This window comes from Podarcis cretensis (genome assembly GCF_951804945.1).
Source record: "Podarcis cretensis genome assembly, chromosome: 9".
NCBI lineage: Eukaryota > Metazoa > Chordata > Lepidosauria > Squamata > Lacertidae > Podarcis > Podarcis cretensis.
The window spans coordinates 44840839-44863951 of record NC_137178.1 but is presented as its reverse complement, the minus strand read 5'-3'; the positions used below and the strand labels follow the sequence as shown (position 1 = coordinate 44863951).

The 23113-nt window shown below is 44.9% G+C and overlaps 2 protein-coding genes across 5 annotated transcripts in view; one reads left to right on the top strand and one right to left on the bottom strand.

Moving 5' to 3' along the window:
* Window positions 1-4885, bottom strand: part of NPY5R (neuropeptide Y receptor Y5) — a 38093-nt gene extending 33208 nt beyond the window's left edge. Inside the window, exon 1 of one of the 2 annotated variants that reach the window (XR_013842584.1) lies at window positions 4779-4885. The gene's annotated coding sequence lies outside the window, so the exon portion shown is untranslated. The remainder of the gene's footprint in view (window positions 1-4778) is intronic. The other variant, XM_079991421.1, reaches the window with a different exon arrangement.
* Window positions 1225-21543, top strand: NPY1R (neuropeptide Y receptor Y1; the record flags this gene model as incomplete). 3 transcript variants are annotated; one of them, XM_079991419.1, is made up of 4 exons in its annotated part: window positions 1225-3599; window positions 16278-17147; window positions 17269-18630; window positions 18672-21543. In XM_079991419.1, the coding sequence occupies 2 exons, from the start codon at window positions 16452-16454 to the stop codon at window positions 17725-17727; spliced, it is 1155 nt and encodes a 384-aa protein (XP_079847545.1). In that variant the 3' UTR covers window positions 17728-18630; window positions 18672-21543. The 3 variants fall into 3 exon arrangements, with proteins under 3 accessions (XP_079847545.1, XP_079847543.1, XP_079847544.1); XM_079991417.1 differs by lacking the exon at window positions 1225-3599 and adding an exon at window positions 4785-5043 and having other exon boundaries at window positions 16480-17147; XM_079991418.1 differs by lacking the exon at window positions 1225-3599 and adding an exon at window positions 4936-5043.
* Between the last annotated feature and the right edge of the window lie 1570 nt (window positions 21544-23113).

Sequence of the window (23113 nt, the reverse complement as noted above, 5' to 3'; positions counted from 1 at the left end):
CAGTCCGCCTCATGGGTGAGTTGGCACTGCTTGCTATGAGTGGTCAGATGGGGAGGAGGAGTGGGAGGAAATGGGAGACTTGGGAGGAGACCCAGCAGGTTGGGAGGCAATGATCAGGACCCAGGTAAGGAGTCCAGTGGATGGTTAGGACAGCAACTGGTCCAGGTGTCAATGGATCCTTTGCATACTGCATCCCAGCGAGCTAACTTGACTCCACAGCCACTCCTTGTTAGCAAAGAACCATTCTTCTCAAGAGAGGTGCCTATGGATAAATCGGACAGCAAGCTAGCCCCACATCTGTCTCCAAGGCCGTGAAGGCAGCCTCAGTGGCATGAAAACAGTTTGCACGCTCAGCCTACTTGAAGGAGCGCCCACTTGCTTGCTCAGTCTTGAGGTTGGGGACAACCACACAAATGACTGTGTCCTCCCCACTCTGCAAAAGGAGAGCTTATGGGACATGGCAGTTGTTTGGACAGCATCTTAGCTTACACCTGGCCATGTACCTTAATGCTCTGCTGTGCCTTCTGACTTTGTAACCTGTAACATGAACTATGTTGGGGCGCTGTAATGAATTTTGGAACAAGCATCATACCCGAGCCAAGAGTCCGAATACTGAGTCTGAAACTGGGAGCCAGGACACCTTTGTACTTCTGCATTCATAGCTTCTGCATATACACACTCTCTGTCCTCCATCTGAACAAACCACAGTCATTATCAGAGATCAAGGACACCTTCCAGTCAGGCAAAAATCACTCAAGGAGGGTGTGAACCAAGGGCAGTGAGGGGGCTGGCCTGGAGTTGTGGCTTTTGGCCCATGAGCCTGAGTTTCCCACCTCAGCTATAAAGGGAACCTAAAAGCAATTTGGCCAAGGCACTCTGCACCACCTGTAGTTTTTAAGGTTTGGAATTTGTGACAGAAGCTGAACCTGGACAGGACCAAAGCATGGCTGGCAATAGCAAGATCTGCCTTCTCCAGAAAAGGATGCAGCTGGTGCACAAACAAGGCTATGGAGAAATGCTCATAGTTGCAGTTGGAACCTGAACATCCAGGAGCCAAACCATGTCTAGGAGCACCAATGAGTTTTTAGGTGCACAATGATCATCCCTTGCTCGATATCATCGAGATACTAAAGTAAAATCAAGATATTAGGCTTTAGTTCAGTGGTAGTCTGTGTGGTTACCCTTAAGGGGTTATTGGGCCCCAGCTCATGGCCAAAGGGCAGCAATGATGGGAGGTGTAGTCCAAAAACATTGGGAAGGCACCACATTGACCACTCCTGCTTCAGTTATCCCAAACCCGTCTCAGAAGCAACTGCATGCAGTCTAAACAGGGCAACCAGAAGCAAAGGAGGGACTTTAGAAGATAAAATGAATTTGGCTTAATATGCCAGGATGAAAAAAACTGGGCTACTGGAACAGCCTCATCTGACCACCCTAAGCCTTATGGATATGCTCTCCACGTAATGCACCTGGGTTAAACGCAGCAGTCAATCTGACATTTTCTTTCCTTTGCCAGTTATTGTTTAATCAATAGTCTTCTTCCAGGAGCACTGCAATTTGTATCTGTTTAGTATCCTGAGTCTGTTGGGAGTATGACTGATAATTATTCACGGCATTCATCCGGCAATTTGAAATGACAAGCTGGCCCTTGGCTTGGAGCCTGCCACAACAGCTAAAATACAAGGTGCTCTCAGGAGGATTTCTTTTTGTTTTCTTTCTTTAAAAAAATGAATGTGGCCTTGGACTCGCAGCTTCTGAAGCGTGAGCCACCAATATGCAGGATCTATTCTGTTTTTCGTGGGTGTCAAAAATCAATATTTCTCTTACATTTTAACTTTGGCAGCCAAAAACCACCTTTCTGCACCAATCACAACAGTCACATCCACGGGCATCAAACTTCTGCTCTTTTCGCTTTGCTAAGCCTGGCCTGGGGAGTTCTGCACACAAGTTCAATGAAACGGGCTCAATGTACATACAGCTATATGCTGTGACCAAGGTGCAGAGCCACTGGTGTCCAGAGGGTGGCTGCATGGCTCTGCCCTATTACATGGGCTGCAACTACAATGGTCAGACCCTAATATGATCCAGCATCAGCTGCTTGCCTCAGGATGGGTCTCAGAAGGAGGTGGGCAGGGGACACAGTCCCTCCTTTCCCTGCTCACTCAGATGCCCTGTACCACAAGGGAGCAGATCTCTCAGGGAGCACAAGCAGAATGGCTGCTGCTGCCACCAGAGCGTATCACAAACTAAATAATTCTGTATGTGGTTTACAAAAATTCATTGACAGTAATCAACACCACCTAACACTTAAGAGTTTTAAATGATCTCTACAATGCTGAAATCATAGTGACATACACAATTCAATATATCAAAGTCAAATATTCCAAATAGAAAACTCTTGTCTTTGTAGTTGTCTGCTGTAATAAGAAGTATCCAGGATGTCTGGGCGTGGCAAGAAGCCAGCAAAGCCTGCAATCAAGGTTTTTTCAAAAAAGGCATTCCAAATATTCCTGCAATGAATCCAAGAGAATAATTCTCGATGTGTATACTTGTTGCTGGTGCAATTGCAACAGAACTCTGACAATGAGATTTCAATCTCTGTTTCATGAATCTTCTTCTGGTTGGGCCAAAAAGGAACTATGCAATGGCAATTCACTGCTCAACTGTTGCATGTTCCTTTTTGGTACATTACTGTCAATGAATTTTTGTAAACCACATACAGAGTTATTTATTCTGTGATATACTTCTCTGTATTCCTTGGAAAGTGGTACTGAGCCACCATTTAGCCTCAGAGGCTAACTAGGAAGGCCATCAAAACACAAGGACCTCATTAGGTTCCCCTCTTCTGCCCTATGCAATGAGCCACTGGATGTTGCTTCTGTTCCAGTCTGCTCCATGGCTGGAGGTAGTATGCTTTTGAATTCCAGGAAAGCACAGGGAGAGTGCACTTCTGCTTTTGGTTTCTCACAGGCATCTGGTTGGCTGCTGTGAGAACAGGATGCTGGCCTAGGTGGGCCACTGGTCTGATCCAGCAGGCTTTTCATATGTTCTGTAGCTGCACTTGCTGTGTCTCCTGGCCCCACCCTGGGCCAATGCACTCTTGTCCAATGTGTCTGCTGGCGTGTGGGTCTGCCCAGGGAGCTATATAGATGCTATGTCATGTGGACTCTTTTTCCTCCCTTGTGTGTGTGTGTGTGTGCTGAAAAACAGTAGTTGTAAGTGTGGCGTTTGTACGGAGCCCCCGGTTGTCCCATGGACTACTGACCCGTACACCACTAATCTGCTGCCAGCAACCAAGTCCTCCCGGGTAAATCACTTAGTCTCAGTCAGGTTCTTAAGTTAACAAAGAAGAATGTAGTTTATTGCAAACACAAATAAACTTTAACTGCATTCAAAATGTTGTTACTCTATACCTTCTTAGTCTTATTTTATCCTGTCTCTAACTCTTCTACCTCCCCTCACTCAAGAACCAACTGCACTAACTGTCTCTCTAATTCCAACTGTCTGCCAACTGCTTTCCCAACTGCCTTTCCCAACCAACCAATCAACCAACCAAAACCAACCAACCCAAACTTCGGGCTAAGCCCTTTTATAAACAGGTAGGCTCCACCTCTGGCTTTTCTATTGGTCTACCTATTAACTCTTTCTCTCCCCCGGACAGACATTTTAAAAAGAACGGGCAAATGCCACAGTAAGGAACACATGTGGACTCAAAGCCCTGCCTGAGAGCATGCCTGGGGACTGGTCGCAATGGGGCGGTTGCTAGCTGCATCACCATGGCTTAACAGAGTAGGGGGTTCCATGTTGTCATTTTGTGGTGGTGCTGGGGTGCAATGGGTGTGTCCCAATTGTGCTGAGTTCATTGGCTGCCTCTGTGGGAGAGTGGCATCGCTGGGCCCAGCACAGCTTTGGAATGGTGGGCTGCAGTTTCCAGAGTTTCCAGAGATGCCAAGAGGCTGTGTCTGTCATTTTCCCAGAGACATCACTTTTGTTTTTTATGCTAATTTCTCCCTGCCATCCTGGGCAGGGCACACATTGGATGTGGTACCCTGTTCTGCCAGCATAGCAATGGCATATCTCCAGTTCTGGACTAATGTACAGTGGTACCTCGGGTTACATACGCTTACACAATCTGCTAACCCAGAAATAGTGCTTCAGGTTAAGAACTTTACTACAGGATGAGAACAGAAATCGTGCTCCGGTGGCGCGGCGGCAGCAGGAGGCCCCATTAGCTAAAGTGGTGCTTCATGTTAAGAACAGTTTCAGGTTAAGAACGGACCTCCGGAACGAATTAAGTACTTAACCCGAGGTACCACTGTATTGCTCTGTTAGTTGATTTCAGAAGTGATAGCTCATCTTCTTTGTGTTTTCCATTTAACTAATAGATTTTTTTTATACACACACAAGCACACACACACAAAAAACGTTTGGGCCTCTCCATCAGTCGAATTTTCTCATTCGAAAAAGCCGAGGGTTTGTTTTTGTTTTTTGGTGGGGTGGGGGTTGCATATGAAATCACATCCCAGCCGCTACTCCCGCTAATGATCGTTTTACATAACCCCATGCCCAGAGAAGGGTTCGGCACCGACGGGCTTGGGCCACGAGGTGGCGCAGGCTCGCAAACCACCACGCCGACAAAAATCCGGATTGCAGAAGCATTTCAGAAACTGTCTCCCACACCCGAGAGCTCTTCCCAGCCCCTTTCCTCCCCGCTCCCCCTCCTTCCCTGCAGTTTCCATACTTAATTACATTTATTTCGGAATTACTAGGCAACCCACCTCCAGATGTGCAGCTTAAAGGTGAGGCGCGTGTGCTGGGATCTTCACATCCCGCACCGCACACCGTCATGTGATAGTGGGAGAATAAGGTGGAGTTCAGCTTTAAGGGGGACGCCTCCTGCTCCGCTCACCCAATCTTCGGGATCCGTGGTGGGCAAATGCCAGCGGGTCTGTCCTTCTTTTGCCTTTCGCTTCCCAAGTCAGCCGTCTCTTATCCTCTCGCTTCAGCACTTAGGATGGTGCTTGGAAGAAAGGAAGAATGCAGGTGAGAGACTCTTTTGTGGCTGTTGTTATCCTTTTTTTAAAAAGCCAGCGGATCTCTCCCCACCCCCTAAAGGCGTTTACCTGTTCCCATTTGCACATTGGACGGAATGACCGTGCCCGCGAAACGAGCGATCTCCCCAATCTGACACGTGCTAGACCCGGGCTTCGCAGTAATGGGAAGAGAACCGCTTCGAGCGTAGTTGTCGAGCCGATCCGAGGCAGCGCCGTCGGACGCGCCTGTTGGGCATCTTGTAAGGGGCATCTCAAGCCACCAAAACTTCCTAAAAGATCGGGGAGAGAGGGAGGGAGAGGGAGAGAAGAAGGGGAGAAGGGGGCTTTTTCTTTTTTGCTCGAAGAGAGAGGAAAGAAGCTGTGAGTAGAGCCGAAGGCTGTTCTGTAGGTCTTCAAGCCAGCCGATGCCGAAAAACTGGGGAGAATCTGTCAGCAACGGCGAAGGGCGAAAGGGCGGGCAGAGGCGCGGAGCGCTTCGCGGAAGGACCTAGGCGCGCGATCTCTGGCCCCTTTCATGCGCACGCCTGGCTCTCCCAGCCAGGAGGAATGCAAACATAGGGAAGAAGCTGGTATACAGGGAGGCAAGGAGGGGAATTGTAGGGGGTTGGGGTCCCCCAGCCCATTGCAAAGCAGGAATTTCAACTAAAGCATCCATGACAGATGGCCATCCAGCTTCTGCTGGAAGTGAGAGTCTTTTCGGGTTAGGGTAACCCGTTGAAGGGAAGGGGACCGCTCTTTCCGTCGAAAGGGACAACAGTGGGAAGCCTGTGTAGTCCTTCAGATGTGGTGGGGCTCCGCCTGCCCTCCTCGCCGGCCAGCATCCCCAGTGGTCAGGGGTGATGGGCGTTGGAGACATTTGGAGGTTCCCCGTCCTTCTCCAAGCCTTTATTTTCCAGAAAGTATACGGAAGGGGTAGTAAATACCCCGCTGAACCTTGACCCTTAGGAATCTTCGGCAGACGCAGCAGCTATGGCTGCAGGGAGTCGCCGGTAGTTAATGTTTAGGGCAGATCCGGACTGAAGGGTCCGATTGGAGAGACGCGGTGGGATGGGACGGGGTGGGTGTCAAGTTACAGCCGGTCGGCTCAGGAGCGCACGAGGTCTCCAGGAGACCCGGGGGGCGGGGAGGACAGCATTGTGGGTAATGTTGTATTAGAAAGGAAGGCGATCGTGGCAAATAAATGACCCCCGTTTTCCCAGAACCAAGACACAGAGGAGGCTCAGGTCTCCTCCGCAGAAAAAACGTAAGCGCAGATGGAATTAGAGCAGATGAAACGAACTAGCCACGTCTCCTTAATTCCCACGAGGGGGTCCGTCGTTGGTGGAGGGTTCTCCCCATGTTAAGTGGGGGCTTTGAAAGCAGGGAGGCTCAAACAATGGAAGATAATTGGAGGAAGACGGCCTGACGTCTGCTGCACTCCACAGACTGGTCGTGAGGATGAATCGGATTGAAGCCGCTTTAGGTCCCACTTCCTTAACCTCCCTTGGTTGCGTCCACACACAGACAGGCGGATCCTAGCCCCCTCCTCCCTCCTCTAAGGGTGCTGCTTTAGCTTCCCAGGATTCAGGAGCCATGCAAGGCATGAGAGAGGGGGTTGGGGGAGATGCTGACTTAATGTGGGAGCTTCTTAAGGGCTGAAGAGGAAAATTGGAAGTCTTGCATTCCCTGCCTCCCCTCCACACACACACACACACACACACACACACACAGCGTTCTGGCCGATGCACTTGACTATGTATATTTTTTCCCATTGAGTTCAATGAGCATGTTCCCATGGAAGGGTACATCATTTGCAACCTGACATCTCATCCTCAATGTGTGAAGGCAGACAACATAATAATAATAATAATAATAATAATAATAATAGGCCTCTCCCAACAACAATAGTATAAATGTATTCAGAAGATTTCAACAGAGATTTTTCCTAAGTGTTTTAAGAGTAGGGAGTTGGGTGTGCGTGTTTGTTTGGAATCAAGTCTCACTGAGTCAAAAAGTTTGCCATGCATAGAAGCCAGTTCCTCAGCTCCCCATCCTACGTCCTTTGGCTTAACTGGTTTCTGGATCGGGCTATATTGGGGTCCGTGTAAGTTTTCTGTCTACACCTCCTGCTTTTTGCCCTTTTAATGAAGCAGAAAGGGTTGAAGTTTGGTCAGTGACTGTGATCCTCTGGAGCTATGTTTTGACATTGGAGCCAACTCCTAGGGGTCAAGGTCCATTCTCCCCCTCATAAAATATTTGAGCCCCTCCACCCCCATTGATGGGCATTGCCATTCAAACCGTGTGCATGTGTGTGTCTTGTGATTGATTATGCCCCCCAATATTGTATTCAAGTTGGCACCCCTGCGTTCTGATGTGAGGATTTGCCTGTGTCTGGGTCAGAAAGGGTTATCAAGATTCCCTTTCAGGAATAGGCTCTTGCCCAGCAGTCCAGCCTCTGCTCAGGGCAATCAACTTTGGAAAGTTTTGATAGAGGGAAAGAAGGCAGGATGTGAATATTAAACACCAGTGTGATCTTAACCATGCCTTTCCTTACTTTACAGTGCAATCCTGTTCTACTGGGAACAACTGGGATCAATGGGACTAACTCTCAGTTAAGTGGTACAGGAATGCATTCCAAAGAGGCAGTTCCATTCCCTCTTATCTGACAGCAAGCCCCACTGAAGTAAAGAGACTGACATGCATAGGATTGCACTGTTGTTGTTGCACTATTTGTGTGTTTAGGGTGGCACCTATGCAGCCTGATACCAAAGTATAAGTTTTTCCTAAATTCCTGGAACCAGCAGTATTAGAATTTAACAAAGGCTTGGGGGTGTTAGAAGCAGGAAATAACCAGATTCTGTGTGTGCATTAGGCCTAACCCCTGTGATTAGGCTGTGTACTAGACAATGCTAACGCAAGGGAATCTACATAAATTAAGTGTTAATTAAGTCAGACACATCCCCTTTGAGATGGCAGCCTGGGGGTAGTATAGCACAACACAGGATCAAAGCGAGTGGGACATCTCCTCTACCTGTGTTGCAAAAAGCCAAGTGGAGAATAGAGGGTTAGGAGTAATGTGGGCAGAAGCTTCGTGCAGAGTGTTGTAGAGTTATTCAACAGAATTAGTAAGCAGTGGGCTGGAGAGAGAGGCAGAGAAATGGCAGGTGTCTGTTTAAATCCAATGCTGTCGTCCTCCAATTTAGACTCAGTTTGTATATATGTGTAAATGATCTACATTCTCCACTGTGCCTCATTTCCAAAGGAAACACAGGTCCTGTGTAAATGCTTGGTCCCCTAGAATCTTGCACTGCTGTGGAGATTGGGATCATGTGAAACAGTATGTCAGGTTACCCTTGAACAATGCCCATCTTGATACTTCTGCTTGTAAATTCAGGCTCACCTGATACTGGAATAATACAAATTCCTTTCCAAACCACTCCACTCAGGATCACGTATTATTATTTGTTTTTGTGATTTTGGTTGATTGGAGCGATTGCCGCTTTCTGCTCCTCCCCTTCCCATACCCAGTACTTCTTCACTGCTTTCATTTCTTTTGTGGCCGTTCTTGTAACTATTTCCAGTGTGCTCCACAAAGGCTGTTTTCCTTTCTTTCTTTTGCACAAAATCAGAAAACGGAATGAACGAATTTGCTTTTGCACACTTTTTGGGTGGGGTGGGGAAATGTTTATTAAAAACAAGGCTCATGAAGCTACCTGCACACATGCCCTGTCAGTACTTAACTGGCATAATAGTATTAACAAATTGGAAGGCAGGGACAAGCACAAAACAGCTACAGGCATGAACAGGAAGAACTGAAGCTGCACCTCATATACAAATTCAGATATGTGCAGGTGTGGGCAGCTCCCATCTAATTCAAATAGAGGGGAAGTGTATTAGCAGCTAAATAATGTGCAAACATGGAAAAGCCCAAAATGAGTTTTAATTGATTGATTATTCAATATGCATAAATTTGCATAGGAGAAAAAAATAAGGGAATAATATGCACTATTCATTTTTAGATGATGATACATGTATTGTTGCAGCAAGCATCACTGAGAAGACGCATTCCCTCTTCTCTGTCACACAGAAGGGAATACCTCTTCTAATATATAGATGCTTCATTTTATTAGTAAATTCTGTCATCCATTTTATCAGTTTAGTTGTGCAAATTGTTGTTGTTGTTGTTAAGAAAACTCTACCAGAACCATATGAGTGTCCTCTGAGCCCCTTCTCTGTTTGCCCTGTCTGAGAAAGCTTTGGAGGGTGGCAGCAGTAGAGAGGGACTTGTCTTTGTTCCTCCCTGACATCCCCAGATCTCCAGACTGTGACACGCTGTCCTAGAACTGACATTGACATATTTTTGGCACCACATTAAGATTTTTCTCTCCACCTAGGATGGAATGTTGTTGTTGTTTAGTCATTTAGTCGTGTCCGACTCTTTGTGACCCCATGGACCAGAGCACGCCAGGCACTCCTGTCTTCCACTGCCTCCCGCAGTTTGGTCAAACTCATGCTGGTAGCTTCGAGAATATGACCCAGCTAAGCCAAGATTTCTATTGCTACCAGTCTAGGTTGCTGATAAAGCCCCCATCCCATTTGGAATCTGGTGTTCATTTTATTTTCTGATCAATTGTTTAACTTTTGGTGGCTTTTGTTTTTACAAATGCATGTTTTAAAACCTGGCTGTAAATTGCAGAGAGGCCATTAGGTGAATAACAAATTAAATAAATTAACAACAACAACATCAAAATTATTATTATTATTATTATTATTATTATTATTATTATTATTAAAACCTGCTGGTCAGTAAGTTAGGGGAACCTTTTTAGCTGACCAATATATTTTAATGGATTCATCATGCTGATAAAATTCGCTAAAATCGCAACCCTGTTTCTGATTAAACATGTTTAGGATCACACCACATGTTTCTAAAATGAGAGATGTTGGCGCATGAATGCAACTCCACCATCTAGCCTGGAAGCTCTTCCTCTAAGCTCTAGATGCACAGATGACGTGCCTTTTATATGATACGATATGATAATCTTTATTGTCATTGTCCCATACAGAACAAACAAATTGAAAAAATCTACATCAGTCATTCAAAAACCAACAAGTCTGCTATCCCAGCTATCCCAGCCTGGTTAAGCCCCTAAAAACTCTGATACCCCATAATTAAATACAATATACTCCCACAGAGACTACCTTACACTGTGTTTAAAACCAAAATCGCATTTGGATAAAAACCGTTTCTCAGGCAGCTAGTCCTAGTCTTTATAACCCTGTACCTTCTTCCAGAAGGCAGAAGCTGAAAGAGATCATTTCCGGGGTGCGTACTGTCCTGCACCATCTCTGCAGCTTTCTTATGCATAGCTGTCAACTTCCCCCTTTTCTTGCGAGGAATCCTATTCGGAATAAGGGAATTTCCCATAAAAAAAGGGAAACGTTGACAGCTATGTTCTTATGACACCTGGAGCATAGATTTCATCCAAGGTGGGAAGAGTGCACCCAATTATTCTCTCTGCAGTCTTTACAACCCTGGACAGCATTGTTTTCCCCCCTGACTGTTCAGCTCCCAAACCACACACACAGACCATAAGTTAATACACTCTCAACAGTACAATGGTAGAATGCCATCAACAGGTCCTTTGAGAGATTATTTTTCCGGAGGATTCTCAGAAAATAGAACCTCTGCTGTGCTCTCTTCATCAGGTCTTTACAGTTTCCCCCCCAGGTTAGGTCTTCTTTTAAATGGAGAAGCTCACCTTTTCTCCATGCTGAGAGGCTCTGCTTTCTAGTCCAAGTCTAAGTCCTGTTATTGAAACCTTGCTTGAGCCCTTGGTTCATCTTACCTCCTGTGTTAGGCTTCCTGTTAAAAAAACCAGACACAACCCAGTGGCAGACCCTCCAAGTGTCCCTATTTTCCAGAGACATCCCCGCATTTACAGAAGCCATCATGTTTTCTGATGTGATCCCTGAATGTCCCACTTTTCTTTAGGACGTCCCTATTTTTATTGGAGAAATGATGGACGGTATGGAGTTATTTGACCCGCATGCTGTCTGAAGGCAATCCTGTACAGTGGTACCTCGGGTTACATATGCTTCAGGTTACATACGCTTCAGGTTACAGACTCCGCTAACCCAGAAATAGTGCTTCAGGTTAAGAACTTTGCTTCAGGATAAGAACAGAAATCGTGCTCTGGCGGTGCGGCGGCAGCAGGAGGCCCCATTAGCTTAAAGTGGTGTTTCAGGTTAAGAACAGTTTCAGGTTAAGAATGAATCTCCGGAACGAATTAAGTACTTAACCTGAGGTACCACTGTATAGGGAAGGTTTTTTTTTTAATGTTTAATGTTTTATTAGGTTTTTATATATGTTGGAAGCTCTGGTCCACGAGCTAAAGGTTCCCCATCTGTGATATAAGCCAATGAATAGTAGGTGTTCTTATGGATCAAGGATGTGGGCTGCCTTGGTAAACTCAGCCTTCAGCTCAAGCCTTTCCATTTAAGGGGAAACTTAAGTTACATGAAGAGGTTTCAGAAGAGGGGGGAAATATCCCACAAGGCTTTGCTGTCTATTGATTGCATCAAATGTGGGTCAATTAATTGCTGGTTTAAGTTTCCATTGATTCCGTCTTTCTATCCTGCCTCTTCGTAAATGGCAAGAGATTGCTCTGTTGTGTGTATATTTCAGTTCCGTGGATAAATATTGATTTGCTCTTTCCCTCTTCAAATCCTCTTTAATTTTGAATCCTTTTCGTTTTGTTCCTGTCTCCTCAGTGGCTGCCCTATCCCTGCTAGACAGCAGTTCTGCAGAGATGAAAGCAACCAGGATAGCTTATTTGTGCTCGGCCCCCTACTGTTCTTCCGGGGGCCAGCTGGAATATTAACTAGGGAAGGAGACTGCTTGCAAGAACCGTTGGAGTAACTCTGCTCCAGTGCACTGGGCGCTTGTCTCTTGGTAGCTGAAAAGAGCATGGCCAAAAGGATTTTTTTTATTAAAGTGGGAGTAAAGGGGAGTAAAGAAAAAGAAGAGGTTCAGAGTAGGTCACAACACAAAAAATATATATGGTGGAGGTTGACCCATTAGGATGAATGGGGCACCAGCCTCACTCTGCCCACAGTCAGTCCCCACCTGCCTGCATGCTTACTTACTTAGAAGCACTCCATGGGGTAGCACTGACTGTCAGCATCCTGCCCCTTGTAGCACTCAGCAGGGAGGAGGGTGGGTACAAAACTATCATCATCAGGCTCTGCCTATTGGTCTCCTTGCCTTCTGTCCCAATGGGCACCAGTCACCACTGACTAGATCAGTGCCAAACCCAATGGCAAGTTAAATGTGTCTCTCTCTGAAGCCGTGCTTGGAATTCTCCACTTGAAAAGTGTGTGGGGCATGATCCAGCTCAGAAACACAATATGGTTTTTGTTTGTTTGTTTGTTTGTTTTAAAGGTAGCAGGGGTGGGGTGGGGGCTTGGTAGGGAAAAGGTTCAGAAATAAAGGGTTAACTCTCCCCTCCCCCTCAGGCTGTGATCCCAGTCCAGATTGTGGGTGACTTAGGGAGGCTGGTTTGGGGGGGGGGGAGAATCCAAAGCACAAAGCACAGGATTTGTGCTGTGGTGGTTCGTGAGGTGGATGGAGAATGTAGCATCCTCTCACCACTGTGTAGGGGCCTGACAAGGTGGCAGCAAGCTCCAAGGAGATCTGGGGGGCGGGGGTGTGTGTGTGACAGCCACTCAGGTGCTTATCACAGCTAATTAGATCCTTGAGCTGAAAGTATAGCTCCATTATATCTGTCTGTCTATCTATCTATCTATCTATCTATCTATCTATCTATCTATCTATCTATCATCTATCTATATCTATCTCTCTATCTCTCTATCTATCTCTATCTAGCATCATCTATCTATATCTCAGGCATTTACAACTAGTGACCCACCAATCCAAATGCAGTCCTCAGTCTATTTATTGCATCGTGCCCTTCTGTCTTTGAGATCTCAGGCAGGCAGGCAGAAAGGAGGCAAACCCATAAGGTTTACCACACCTCTAGTGGACCATCATATATATCTACTGCCCTGTGTTCAGCTGGGTTGGTCACAAGTCATTTTAACCCCTCTCCTTAGAGTCACTTTAAAATGTTTTCAGTTTTGTATGTGCATGGAATTTATTCTGAACCGTGCTGCTCCACTGACATTTGCTGTACGTTACAATATAAAGAGCAGGAACAAATTTAAAAACAAAACAAACCTGTAGCAACATCTATTGGAATGAAATACTTAGCAATTAACTTCAATCATCTGAACCTATATCTGTACGCAGAATTCTAGGCGCTTGTCATTTTAACCCTGCAGCGCATGTCAAACTTCATGCTTTTGCAATGTGACTGAAGAACCAAGGAATACATCTTGATCATGGTCTTTGAATTCTGGGCACATTAGGACAAAGGTAGGCAATGTGGTGACCCAATGTTGGACTACAACTTCCATCAGCCCCAGCTGGGATGGTGAATGGTCAGAGGTGATGGGAGTTGTATTCTGTGACAACCTCTGCAGGGCACCACATTGGCTAATCCTGCTTTAGGATGATATTGAAGGGCAAGGAGTCTTCACCTTTGAGAGAACTTTCATGAGCTCTCAGCCTGACTGGTGGCTGGAAATGTTTCAGTGGGCTGGCCCCCTCCATTTGATTTCTTTGAGGATTGAGCTTCTCACAGTGACCTGCAATATTATTCCTAATGTGAATGAGATTGATGATTGCTTAGTGTTTCTCTGCTCCATGACCTTTCCAAATGAATAAGTACTTTGAACTGGCCAAGAATGTGTTATGTGTTGTTTTGTTTTGTTAGTACTCAAGAAGTACTCGGTTTGATCATTAAACTGTGTTTACTGCTGGAATCTCGTATGCTCTGGGTCTATAGAAAAGTTCCTATATGTGACCGTGCAGTCTGAATTCCAAATTATGGCAGCTAAACCCTTGAACTGAGTGTCAGAAAATAATGCAGATGAATGTATCATGGCATCATTCTTAATCGTAACTCATCTGCGGGTTTATGCTGGCACAATGATAGATTTCCTGTTGAGGCTCTCTTATATTAGGCTGCGCTATTGTAACCTTAGACACACTTACTTGGCAGAAAATTGCATTTCAACTCAGTAGTACTTACTTCTGAGCAGGGTTGTGTCAAGTTTAAGAGGCCCCAGAGCATTACCCAAAAATGTTTATTATTTCAACAGAAAGGACAATGAAAATCGAAACAACACGCTTTTATATTTGCAGACATTCCACCACATAGGCAAGGAGGCAGCCAAAAACGAAAGAATCTAACTAAAACGAATATTTTTGCAATAAGCCTTTTTGCATGTGAAATAACTTTAAGTGAAGCTGCCTTATGATTTCTTAGTTAGCATATTTGAAGACTTTGTGTTCCAGCAACACAAGAGCACTTATAACACTTATTCACTGGAAGAAACAATACAACATGCACTAGGTGTGTTCTACACATGACATCAAAATTAAATCACTTCCATGATTTTTTTTTAAAAAAGAACCTTTGAAATGAGACATGAGACTAATTTATGATTAGGCCAAATATTTTCTGCAGTCAAGCCTGGTATGGTCTGCCACCAGTGCTCTTTGACGGCTTATGGACACCTGGCCGAATGAAATTTTGATATTAATTGTGGTTATTTCTGTACGTGATATGACCAATAATTGCATAGTTATTAAGTATATACACAACAGAACAATAATGTCTGGTTTCAGAATTTCTTCACCCTGCTCCTTTTGATTTTGAAATAATTTATGTAAAAGTTGAAATTTAGTATCTAGGGGGTGCTAAACTGCAGCTTACTTAGCTTGTGTGTTAATCCAGCACTGCTTCTGGGTAAACATGCTTAACATTGGGCACTAAAACTAGCAGCATGTGTAGATCTCCCGTGGTTATTGTCTCAAAGTCCTTGGGAACACGCACCCCAGGAACGACTTTCAGCCAGATGCTTGTGAGTCAACCCGATATTGCTTGTTGTCTTTGGGTGCAATGCATTGCAATTAAGCTTTATGCAAAGAGGAATCCTTTCTCTGGGTACAAAGATGTAGGTGTAATTAATATTGTCTCTGTGCAGGGCAGGGGAGCTTTGCATGTGGGCGTTCAGTTGTTGTAGGATTATAGTGCCCATCAGCATGGCCAATGGTTAGGGATGATAAGAGTTGTACTCCAATGCAATCTGGAGGCACCATAGGTTAGCCACGCCTGCTGTAGGGAATGAGAAGTTGGATCATCTTAAAAAATGATCCTGGTTGTGGGCAGGCCCTCAATACAGCTCCACCCCACCCTCCAGTGTAGGTGGAGTGAGGCCTTCCACACCAGGGTGGCACCACAATCATCCCAGGCCTCCTTGGCCAATCACTTTGAGAGAGGTGATTGTGTGTGGGGGGGGGGGGGTTGGTATATGAGCGGCAGCGCATTGTGTGCTGCGCACCTGCTTCGCGCTGCCGAACACCCATCCACCCGCCCTTTTATTTGGACTTTGGTTGGTCACCTGTCTTGGGACGGGGGCCAGGTAGGAATTTTTCCATTTGGCAGACTGGCATTCACCTACCTCTTAGCAATCGTCACAACTTTGTAAGGTTTGGCGGTTAGGCATTGGCTTATTGATGTGGGGGGGGGAGGGCAGGTTAGCCATCGCCTGCCCCTCCATGTCCAAGGGTATTCCGTTAAAGGAATCCGGGGCCTGGATCTTGTCCGAAGTCCACTTGAGGGGCTAGGGCCATGCCAGGCCTCTGAGAACATGGAGGAGAGCTACAGGCGGGTTTCCCCAATGTGGTACCTCTTTCGGTGGTTTACCCTTTCATGACTCCCTGCAAGGTGGGCAGGAGTCAGATATAGTCTATTGCCAATGCCTAAGCCAATACATTTACCGTAATCAATAAAGTTGTGGCCTAAATTTTGCCCATTAAACTTAAACCAAAATTCTGTGTTAGTGTGAATTTATTTCTTATGGGGGGCTGGCTTGGGGCCTTGACATGCAACAGATAACCCTACAGTCCCTTCTGAATATTAACTCAGCAGTGAAAATTCAGGTTTAAACAGCCACTACATAATAGAAAGCAATAGCCTATTCCTGGCAGTGAGGAGGAATAAATATTCCAACTGTGATTAAGAAGGTTCCTGGTTTTCCAGCAAAGTACAAAACACCTCCCTCCATTTCTGAAAACCCAAGAAAAATCCATGTGCATTATTTTTGCCTTTGCAGGTTGTGCATTATTGATGGCATGAACATTTCTGTGGCAGCTTCTGCTGGGAGCCTGTTCTTTGTGTAAGGAGAACAACATTAACGCCTTGAATGTGCTTCTGAGAAACCGATTGCCGTTTCAGACCACTGCTCAGCGTGGGCCCAGATTGTTGTGTGCGTGTGGGGAAACCCAACATGAATTCATCACTTCTTTCCTCGGCAGGAAACTATTCCATTCAGAATGTCTCAAAGGAGGCTTCTGGACTCGTTCACTTTGAGGATGAAGACTGTCACGTGCCTTTGGCGATGGTGTTCACCTTGGCTCTGGCTTACGGGGCCGTCATCCTTCTGGGCATCTCTGGGAACCTGGCCTTGATCATCATCATCTTAAAACAAAAGGAGATGCGCAACGTGACTAACATCCTCATTGTCAACCTTTCCTTTTCGGACCTCCTCATCACCATCATGTGTCTTCCCTTCACCTTTGTCTACACCTTAATGGACCACTGGGTCTTTGGCGAGGCCATGTGCAAGTTGAACCCTTTTGTGCAGTGTGTCTCCATCACAGTCTCTGTTTTCTCTTTGGTCCTCATTGCTATTGAGCGCCACCAGCTGATAATCAACCCTCGTGGCTGGAGGCCAAACAACAGACATGCCTACATAGGGATTGCTGCGATCTGGACTCTAGCGGTGGCTTCATCTTTGCCTTTCCTGGTGTATCACATACTGACCGACGAACCTTTCACCAATCTAACAATAGAGGAATACAAAGGGAAGTACGTGTGCTTGGATTCCTTTCCACTGGAGACAATCAGGCTCTCGTATACCACAGCTCTCTTGGTGATACAGTACTTGGGACCCCTTTGCTTTATATTTATTTGCTACTTAAAGGTAAGAGAGAATCTTGTTTTCGTGATGTGTCTTACCCGTTCTTTGTTTCCTCCAAAGAAATGCCTGTAGGATCCACAGTTTTAGGTTACACAGTTGTTTTTGAATTTTTGTTTTCCCGCAGATATACATGCGCTTAAAAAGGAGGAGCAACATGATGGATAAGATGAGAGACAATAAATACCGATCCACTGAAACGAAAAGGATCAACATCATGCTCATCTCGATTGTGGTGGCCTTTGCGGTGTGCTGGCTCCCTCTGACCGTTTTTAACACAGTCTTTGACTGGAACCATGAAATTCTACCTGTTGCTTCTTGCAGCCACAATCTGCTGTTCCTGATCTGTCACCTCACGGCTATGATCTCTACCTGCGTGAACCCCATCTTTTATGGGTTCCTCAACAAGAACTTCCAGAGGGATTTGCAGGTTTTCTTTCGTTTCTGCGATTTCCACCCTAGGGATGATGACTACGAGACTATAGCCATGTCCACCATGCATACAGACATTTCAAAGACCTCTTTGAAGCAAGCGAGCCCCATTGCATTTAAGAAAATTAGTGACAATGACGATGAAAGACTATAGCTCCCAAAGCTCCCGCAACAGATGATATCGTTTCAGGGATCAAGCATAATGCTTTAAAGAAGTCAATATCTTCCCCTCTCCCTCACTGAGGAACTTTAAACTGTCACTTTCATTTCTGTGGTTCAGCTGCTGCTGGTCCCTACCCCCTTTTTGCTGCTTGTAAAAACCAGAGCAAATCTATCTAATCCCTAATATATAATGAAAGTTGGGTCTATTTCTGCTTGAAGCTCTCATCAAAAGAACGTTTTTGAGTCTTTTTCTTTGTGCGTTGATACATTTCTGCCTTTAAATTTGTTAACTGTATTTATTTAAAAGAGTATATTTTAATTGGGAATGCATACTATTTCCGGGGGGGGGGAGGTGTTACCCCTTCTTTTCCCAGATTTTATCCTCCCTGCCCAAAGAATACTTGCAGGTATACCTGGAAAGACTGTATCTCAGTGGTAGAAAATATACTTTTCATTGTAGAAGTTCCCAGGTATTTATCTGTGCCATTTTCAAGTAGGACTACTTCTGCCTGAAATCTTTGAAATCCTCTGCCAGTTAGTATTGAAAAAAGTTAGACAGATGGGCCAGCTATCTCGACTTGATAGCTATCTATATTCCTATGTATCTGTTCCCCACACTAAGCAATTAGAAAAAAATGGGACCCCCTCCAATATCATTACTGTAGGAATGGGGGAAATAAATGTTTTCAGAGGAATGGTAGTAAATGGGGTAGATTACCATGGGCCCCCTCCCCCACATAAGACTCAAGCCTTTAGCATAAACCCACTTCTAAACAGAATCTGGCCATTCTGCTTTGAGCAGCTGTTTTGCAGCAGAATCCTAACCATGTGTTAACTCAGAAGCAAGGATTTCAGCCTTAGTCTTAGAAAATACCTTCCTGTGTCAGAAACAACAGTATTGAAGTATTACTGTATTGAAGTATTACAGTATTGAAGTATTACCATTGAAGTATTACTCCAAAACCTGCAGATTATACTTAAATTTACACGATTCGCTAACTGCATCTGAGTTATTTAAAGGTGTGTGTAATTCAAAATAAAAAATGAACAGGATTAACAGAACTAAATAGCCAGTCGTGGACCCTGTCCAGCCTAGGATTAGCACTTTAAGGCCCCAATGTTAAGCACACATGCAAGGGGAGTAAATCACCCTGGCTAAGCGGTACCTTCCTCTAGGTAAGGATTGTTAGGATTATACATCACACCCTTTAGCATCCATGGGGTCTGATGTGTAATCCTAACTATTATTTTAATGTCTAGACTGGTGATAGTTGGTTACATGCTTAACACCCTCTCTTGTAAGTCACTGGGTCTTAAAATTGTGCAGTTCATACACACAGTAACTTTGACAGCAGTATCCACAAATATATTTGACTGAGTTTTGTAAAGAAACTACCTGTACCCGTATATTTTGTCCCACAGGGTAACTAGCAGCTTAAATGTCTGTGTGGGTGTTTAATTGGGAAAATGAGGCAGGGAGCAAGGTTTATCACTCCTGAGCCCAGTCCCACAGCCCTGATTAGAGTCTCCTGACCCCACAGCTGCCATTAAAGTCCTTTTCTTTAAAACAAAAAAACAGAGCAGGAGTTCTGGTCCCAGGTCTCCTAATGCCACATCTAGTTGTATCCCAAGGGCAGCTCAATTTACACAAATGTACACAGGGACAAAGCACACTGAGATGGTAAATTAGGACTTAAGTCCTAATTCTGAGGCGCCACATTTGATTAACTCGGTATGCAGGCTGACTCACGACCTAATAGGCAGTATTAGCCACTGTTATTGTTTCTAGGCATCTCAGGTTATTACATAAAATATGTCCCAGTGACTTGATACCATTCGTAGTCATTAGCCTAATTCGGTAGCATAATTATGCTCATGGTCTGTGACCAGATTTTCATGGTTTAATCGTCTTGAAAGGTAGTGGCAGCAACTGCATCCATTGTGATTTCTGACTGAAAACTAACTTGATTATTTGAGGCTCTTTGTTGTCTGGCAGCTATGGTGCACCATAGCAATCCACACAAGCCAGGGCTGTCTCATTCACATAAAACTGGGGAAATGTTCAGGGCTGTAGCCACAAGGTAGACAGCACCCCATAAAATAAAAAGAGGAAATGGAATGCTTAGGTGTGGTGCTCTGGAAAACCCTCCCCCATCAACCTGTCCTTCAGAAGCATTTCTTTTTTTTTAACCAACAACACCTTGATAATAATAATAATAATAATAATAATAATAATAATAATTTTTTATTTATACCCCGCCCTCCCCAGCCAAGGCCGGGCTCAGGGGTTTCCTTGTCACACATTGGAAATCATATCTACTCTTTTTCTTTTGGCTTTCAATGGCTTTCCCACCCTCCCTATACAACTGCTGTTGATCCTCTGCTTTTAAAATATGAACAAAGCAATCCTAAAGCTGGCCAAAGGCCTGCTAAGGGACCATTTGAAGTGGTGCAAGTGCTTTTCTGTGGTGATGTACCTTACCCAAGAAGATGCTAAGATCTGTGGGCACAGATACCCACAGGTGTTAAGCGTGAAAGAGGGCAGGTAGAATGTGGATAATTTTGGGGGGAGGGCTTAGAGCAAGCATCCTCAGACTCGGCAGCCCTACAGCTGTTTTGGAACTACAAAACAGTTCCCATCATCCCTGACCACTGGTCCTGTTAGCTAGGCCCAAAACAGCTGGAGGGCCGAGTTTCAGGATGCCTGGCTTAGAGACACAAGATCCAAGGTCCCCTCATTTTGCTGACATGCCCCTGAAAAGGGCAAATAACTATACCAGCCCTGAAGCTGGCATAGTGACCCCCCCCCACTGATATCAGTTGAAGGGAATGAACAACCAAACCAAACCAAACCAAATGGTGGTGGAAAGCTGACCCTGGCAGGGTTTTTGACATGGCAGAGCAACAACGATGAAATAAGCTGGTGGGCCTGTGGATATGGCAGAGCAGTCACCATAAAACCTCACCACCACCAATAAGACTGCAAGGCAAGCTAAATAGACCTTTTATTTGTGGCCATGTAAAGAAAAAACACACACACATACATCTAGTATTTTATTTCAGTAGCTCCTTAGGAAATAAACTGATATTTTCCTCGCAGTTTGTTTGTCAATGAGAGCCCTTTACTGGGCTAACTGACAAGGAGGGTTGCCCCCCCCCCAAAGTTATCTCCGTATATAACCCTTTTTTGAAGTCACACCCTCATAATAAAAGGTAATGCTGCTACATAACTATAAACATATTAGGCTACTTTAGTTAGATTCCAACTGTTCCGCATTGATTTCCCCATAACTGACATCTTTTTAGGCCTCCTCAGCGCAAAATGTCTTACGCAGCAGGTTGGCGTGTGCACCTGTAGCATCACCCCCCCCCCACACTGAAGTGATTGGGCCATCACCACCTCACACAAAACTCAGAGCTCGGTTGGGCTCTTGCAGAGCTTTGGATTGCAGGGTAACAATTATTGTACAGTCTTGTAGATAACTATATTATATTAGAAGGCTTTCTGGTGTTCAGTATATATAGTTACAGAGTTGGGTTGTGGGATCTGTGTTGACATAAATTTATTGAAGCAAATGGAAAGACACTGTTTTCTTACAGCTGTTAAAATTTCTATATAATGATTGTGCCTGTCAATTCAATAATCACCAAGGGTCCAGGTCAGGCATTCGTTCTTGTTCTTGTTATTATCCATGCAGTGACCAAGGAATTTAGTATAAGTAACGGACAGACTTTGTACCAATAATGATGATGAACTTTATATATTATTATAAATTTGCCAAGAATAAATGCCTATGAGATTAAAATACTTAACTTTTCTCCAGTGTCTTGAAAAATCTCAAACTAAATTGTGCCTTGTGCAATATTTTGAACAATGCATTCACACAGTGCAAAAATCATATAGTATGTCCTTGTACTAACATCAGTCCAGTTATCATTTCATTGTGTTCTCAATACTGTACATGAAATGTAGACCAATGTACATTGCTGATTTGTTCTTTGTGACATTTTGATCAACTCACAAATATTGGCTCTTCATTCTGCAAACAAAGTCATTAATTCTGATAGCCACAGTCAGGGGGAAACCGCTGGTTCCATCCATACATGTCTGTATTTCAAATTTCAAAGAACATTTAGGCTACAAACTAGTCAAATGTGAAGCCCAGTCCCATCCAGGTTTATTCTGATGCAAGAACCACTAATTTCACGGGGGCTTACTCCCAGTCTGGTGTGCATTTGATTTCAGCCTCAAACCACACTGAAGTTTTGTAGATTTCATTAGTTTTGTTAGGTATTTGTTTAGGCTACAATAGGCTATCACAGGGCAGTTATAGCATGCCAGTGCTTTTATTTATCATTGCTGTTATGAATTATTGTGTTAGCATCCCAGAGAGAGCCATTAGTATTATGAGTATAATAGAGCAACTAGCTGTTGCTGGATTTTTGTCTCTGCACTAATAATCTCGTTTATTTATCCTCATTTAAAAACCATTTACCTTTCTCAGCTTATTTTGGAGTGCAGCATGCTATGCCTGGAATCTGAAGAAATGTTCACAGTAGCCCAGTGGAATTTTGTGTCTTTCAGCAATTGACACACACATGCCACAAACAGTGTTGCTGCAAAGTGCTTTTGAAATTCCTGTGGGCTTCCAAAGCAATTTACCGTTACAGCCTACCTTATGCTCACACAGCTAGTTTCACAGTGCGTTGGATCCTGGCTACATTTCTCACAAGCGGTGCAATGTTAAAACACTCCCAGCAGCAAATCCACTGCACTATATCATATCCCCCAGAGAGGCACTTTGCAGAATAGGCACTTTCCAGAGCTCCATGGCACTCAAAAGCTGCAGATACTGAATGGGCCTTAATTTAGGTCCTTCTTGCAAGGCAGAGGGAGGGTTATGTTGTGAGTGGTGATTGCTTGGGAGTAGACCTGGTGGCGCTGTGGGTTAAACCGCAGACCCTAGGGCTTGCCGACCTTGCCGATCAGAAGGTCGGTGGTTCGAATCCCCGCGATGGGGTGAGTTCCCATTGCTCGGTCCCTGCTCCTGCCAACCTAGCAGTTCGAAAGCACGTCAAAGTGCAAGTAGATAAATAGGTACCGCTCCGGCGGGAAGGTAAACAGGATTTCTGTGCACTGCTCTGGCTCGCCAGAAGCGGCTTAGTCATGGTGGCCACATGACTCGGAAGCTGTATGCCGGCTCCCTCGGCCAATAAAGCGAGATGAGCACCGCAACCCCAGAGTCGTCCATGACTGGACCTAATGGTCAGGGGTCCCTTTACCCTTTACCTTTAGAGCTGGCCTAAGACATTTTGCCTCCTGAGGTGAAAGACAAGATGGCGCCCTCTCGCATCCCATGTACCAGACCAAACCAGAC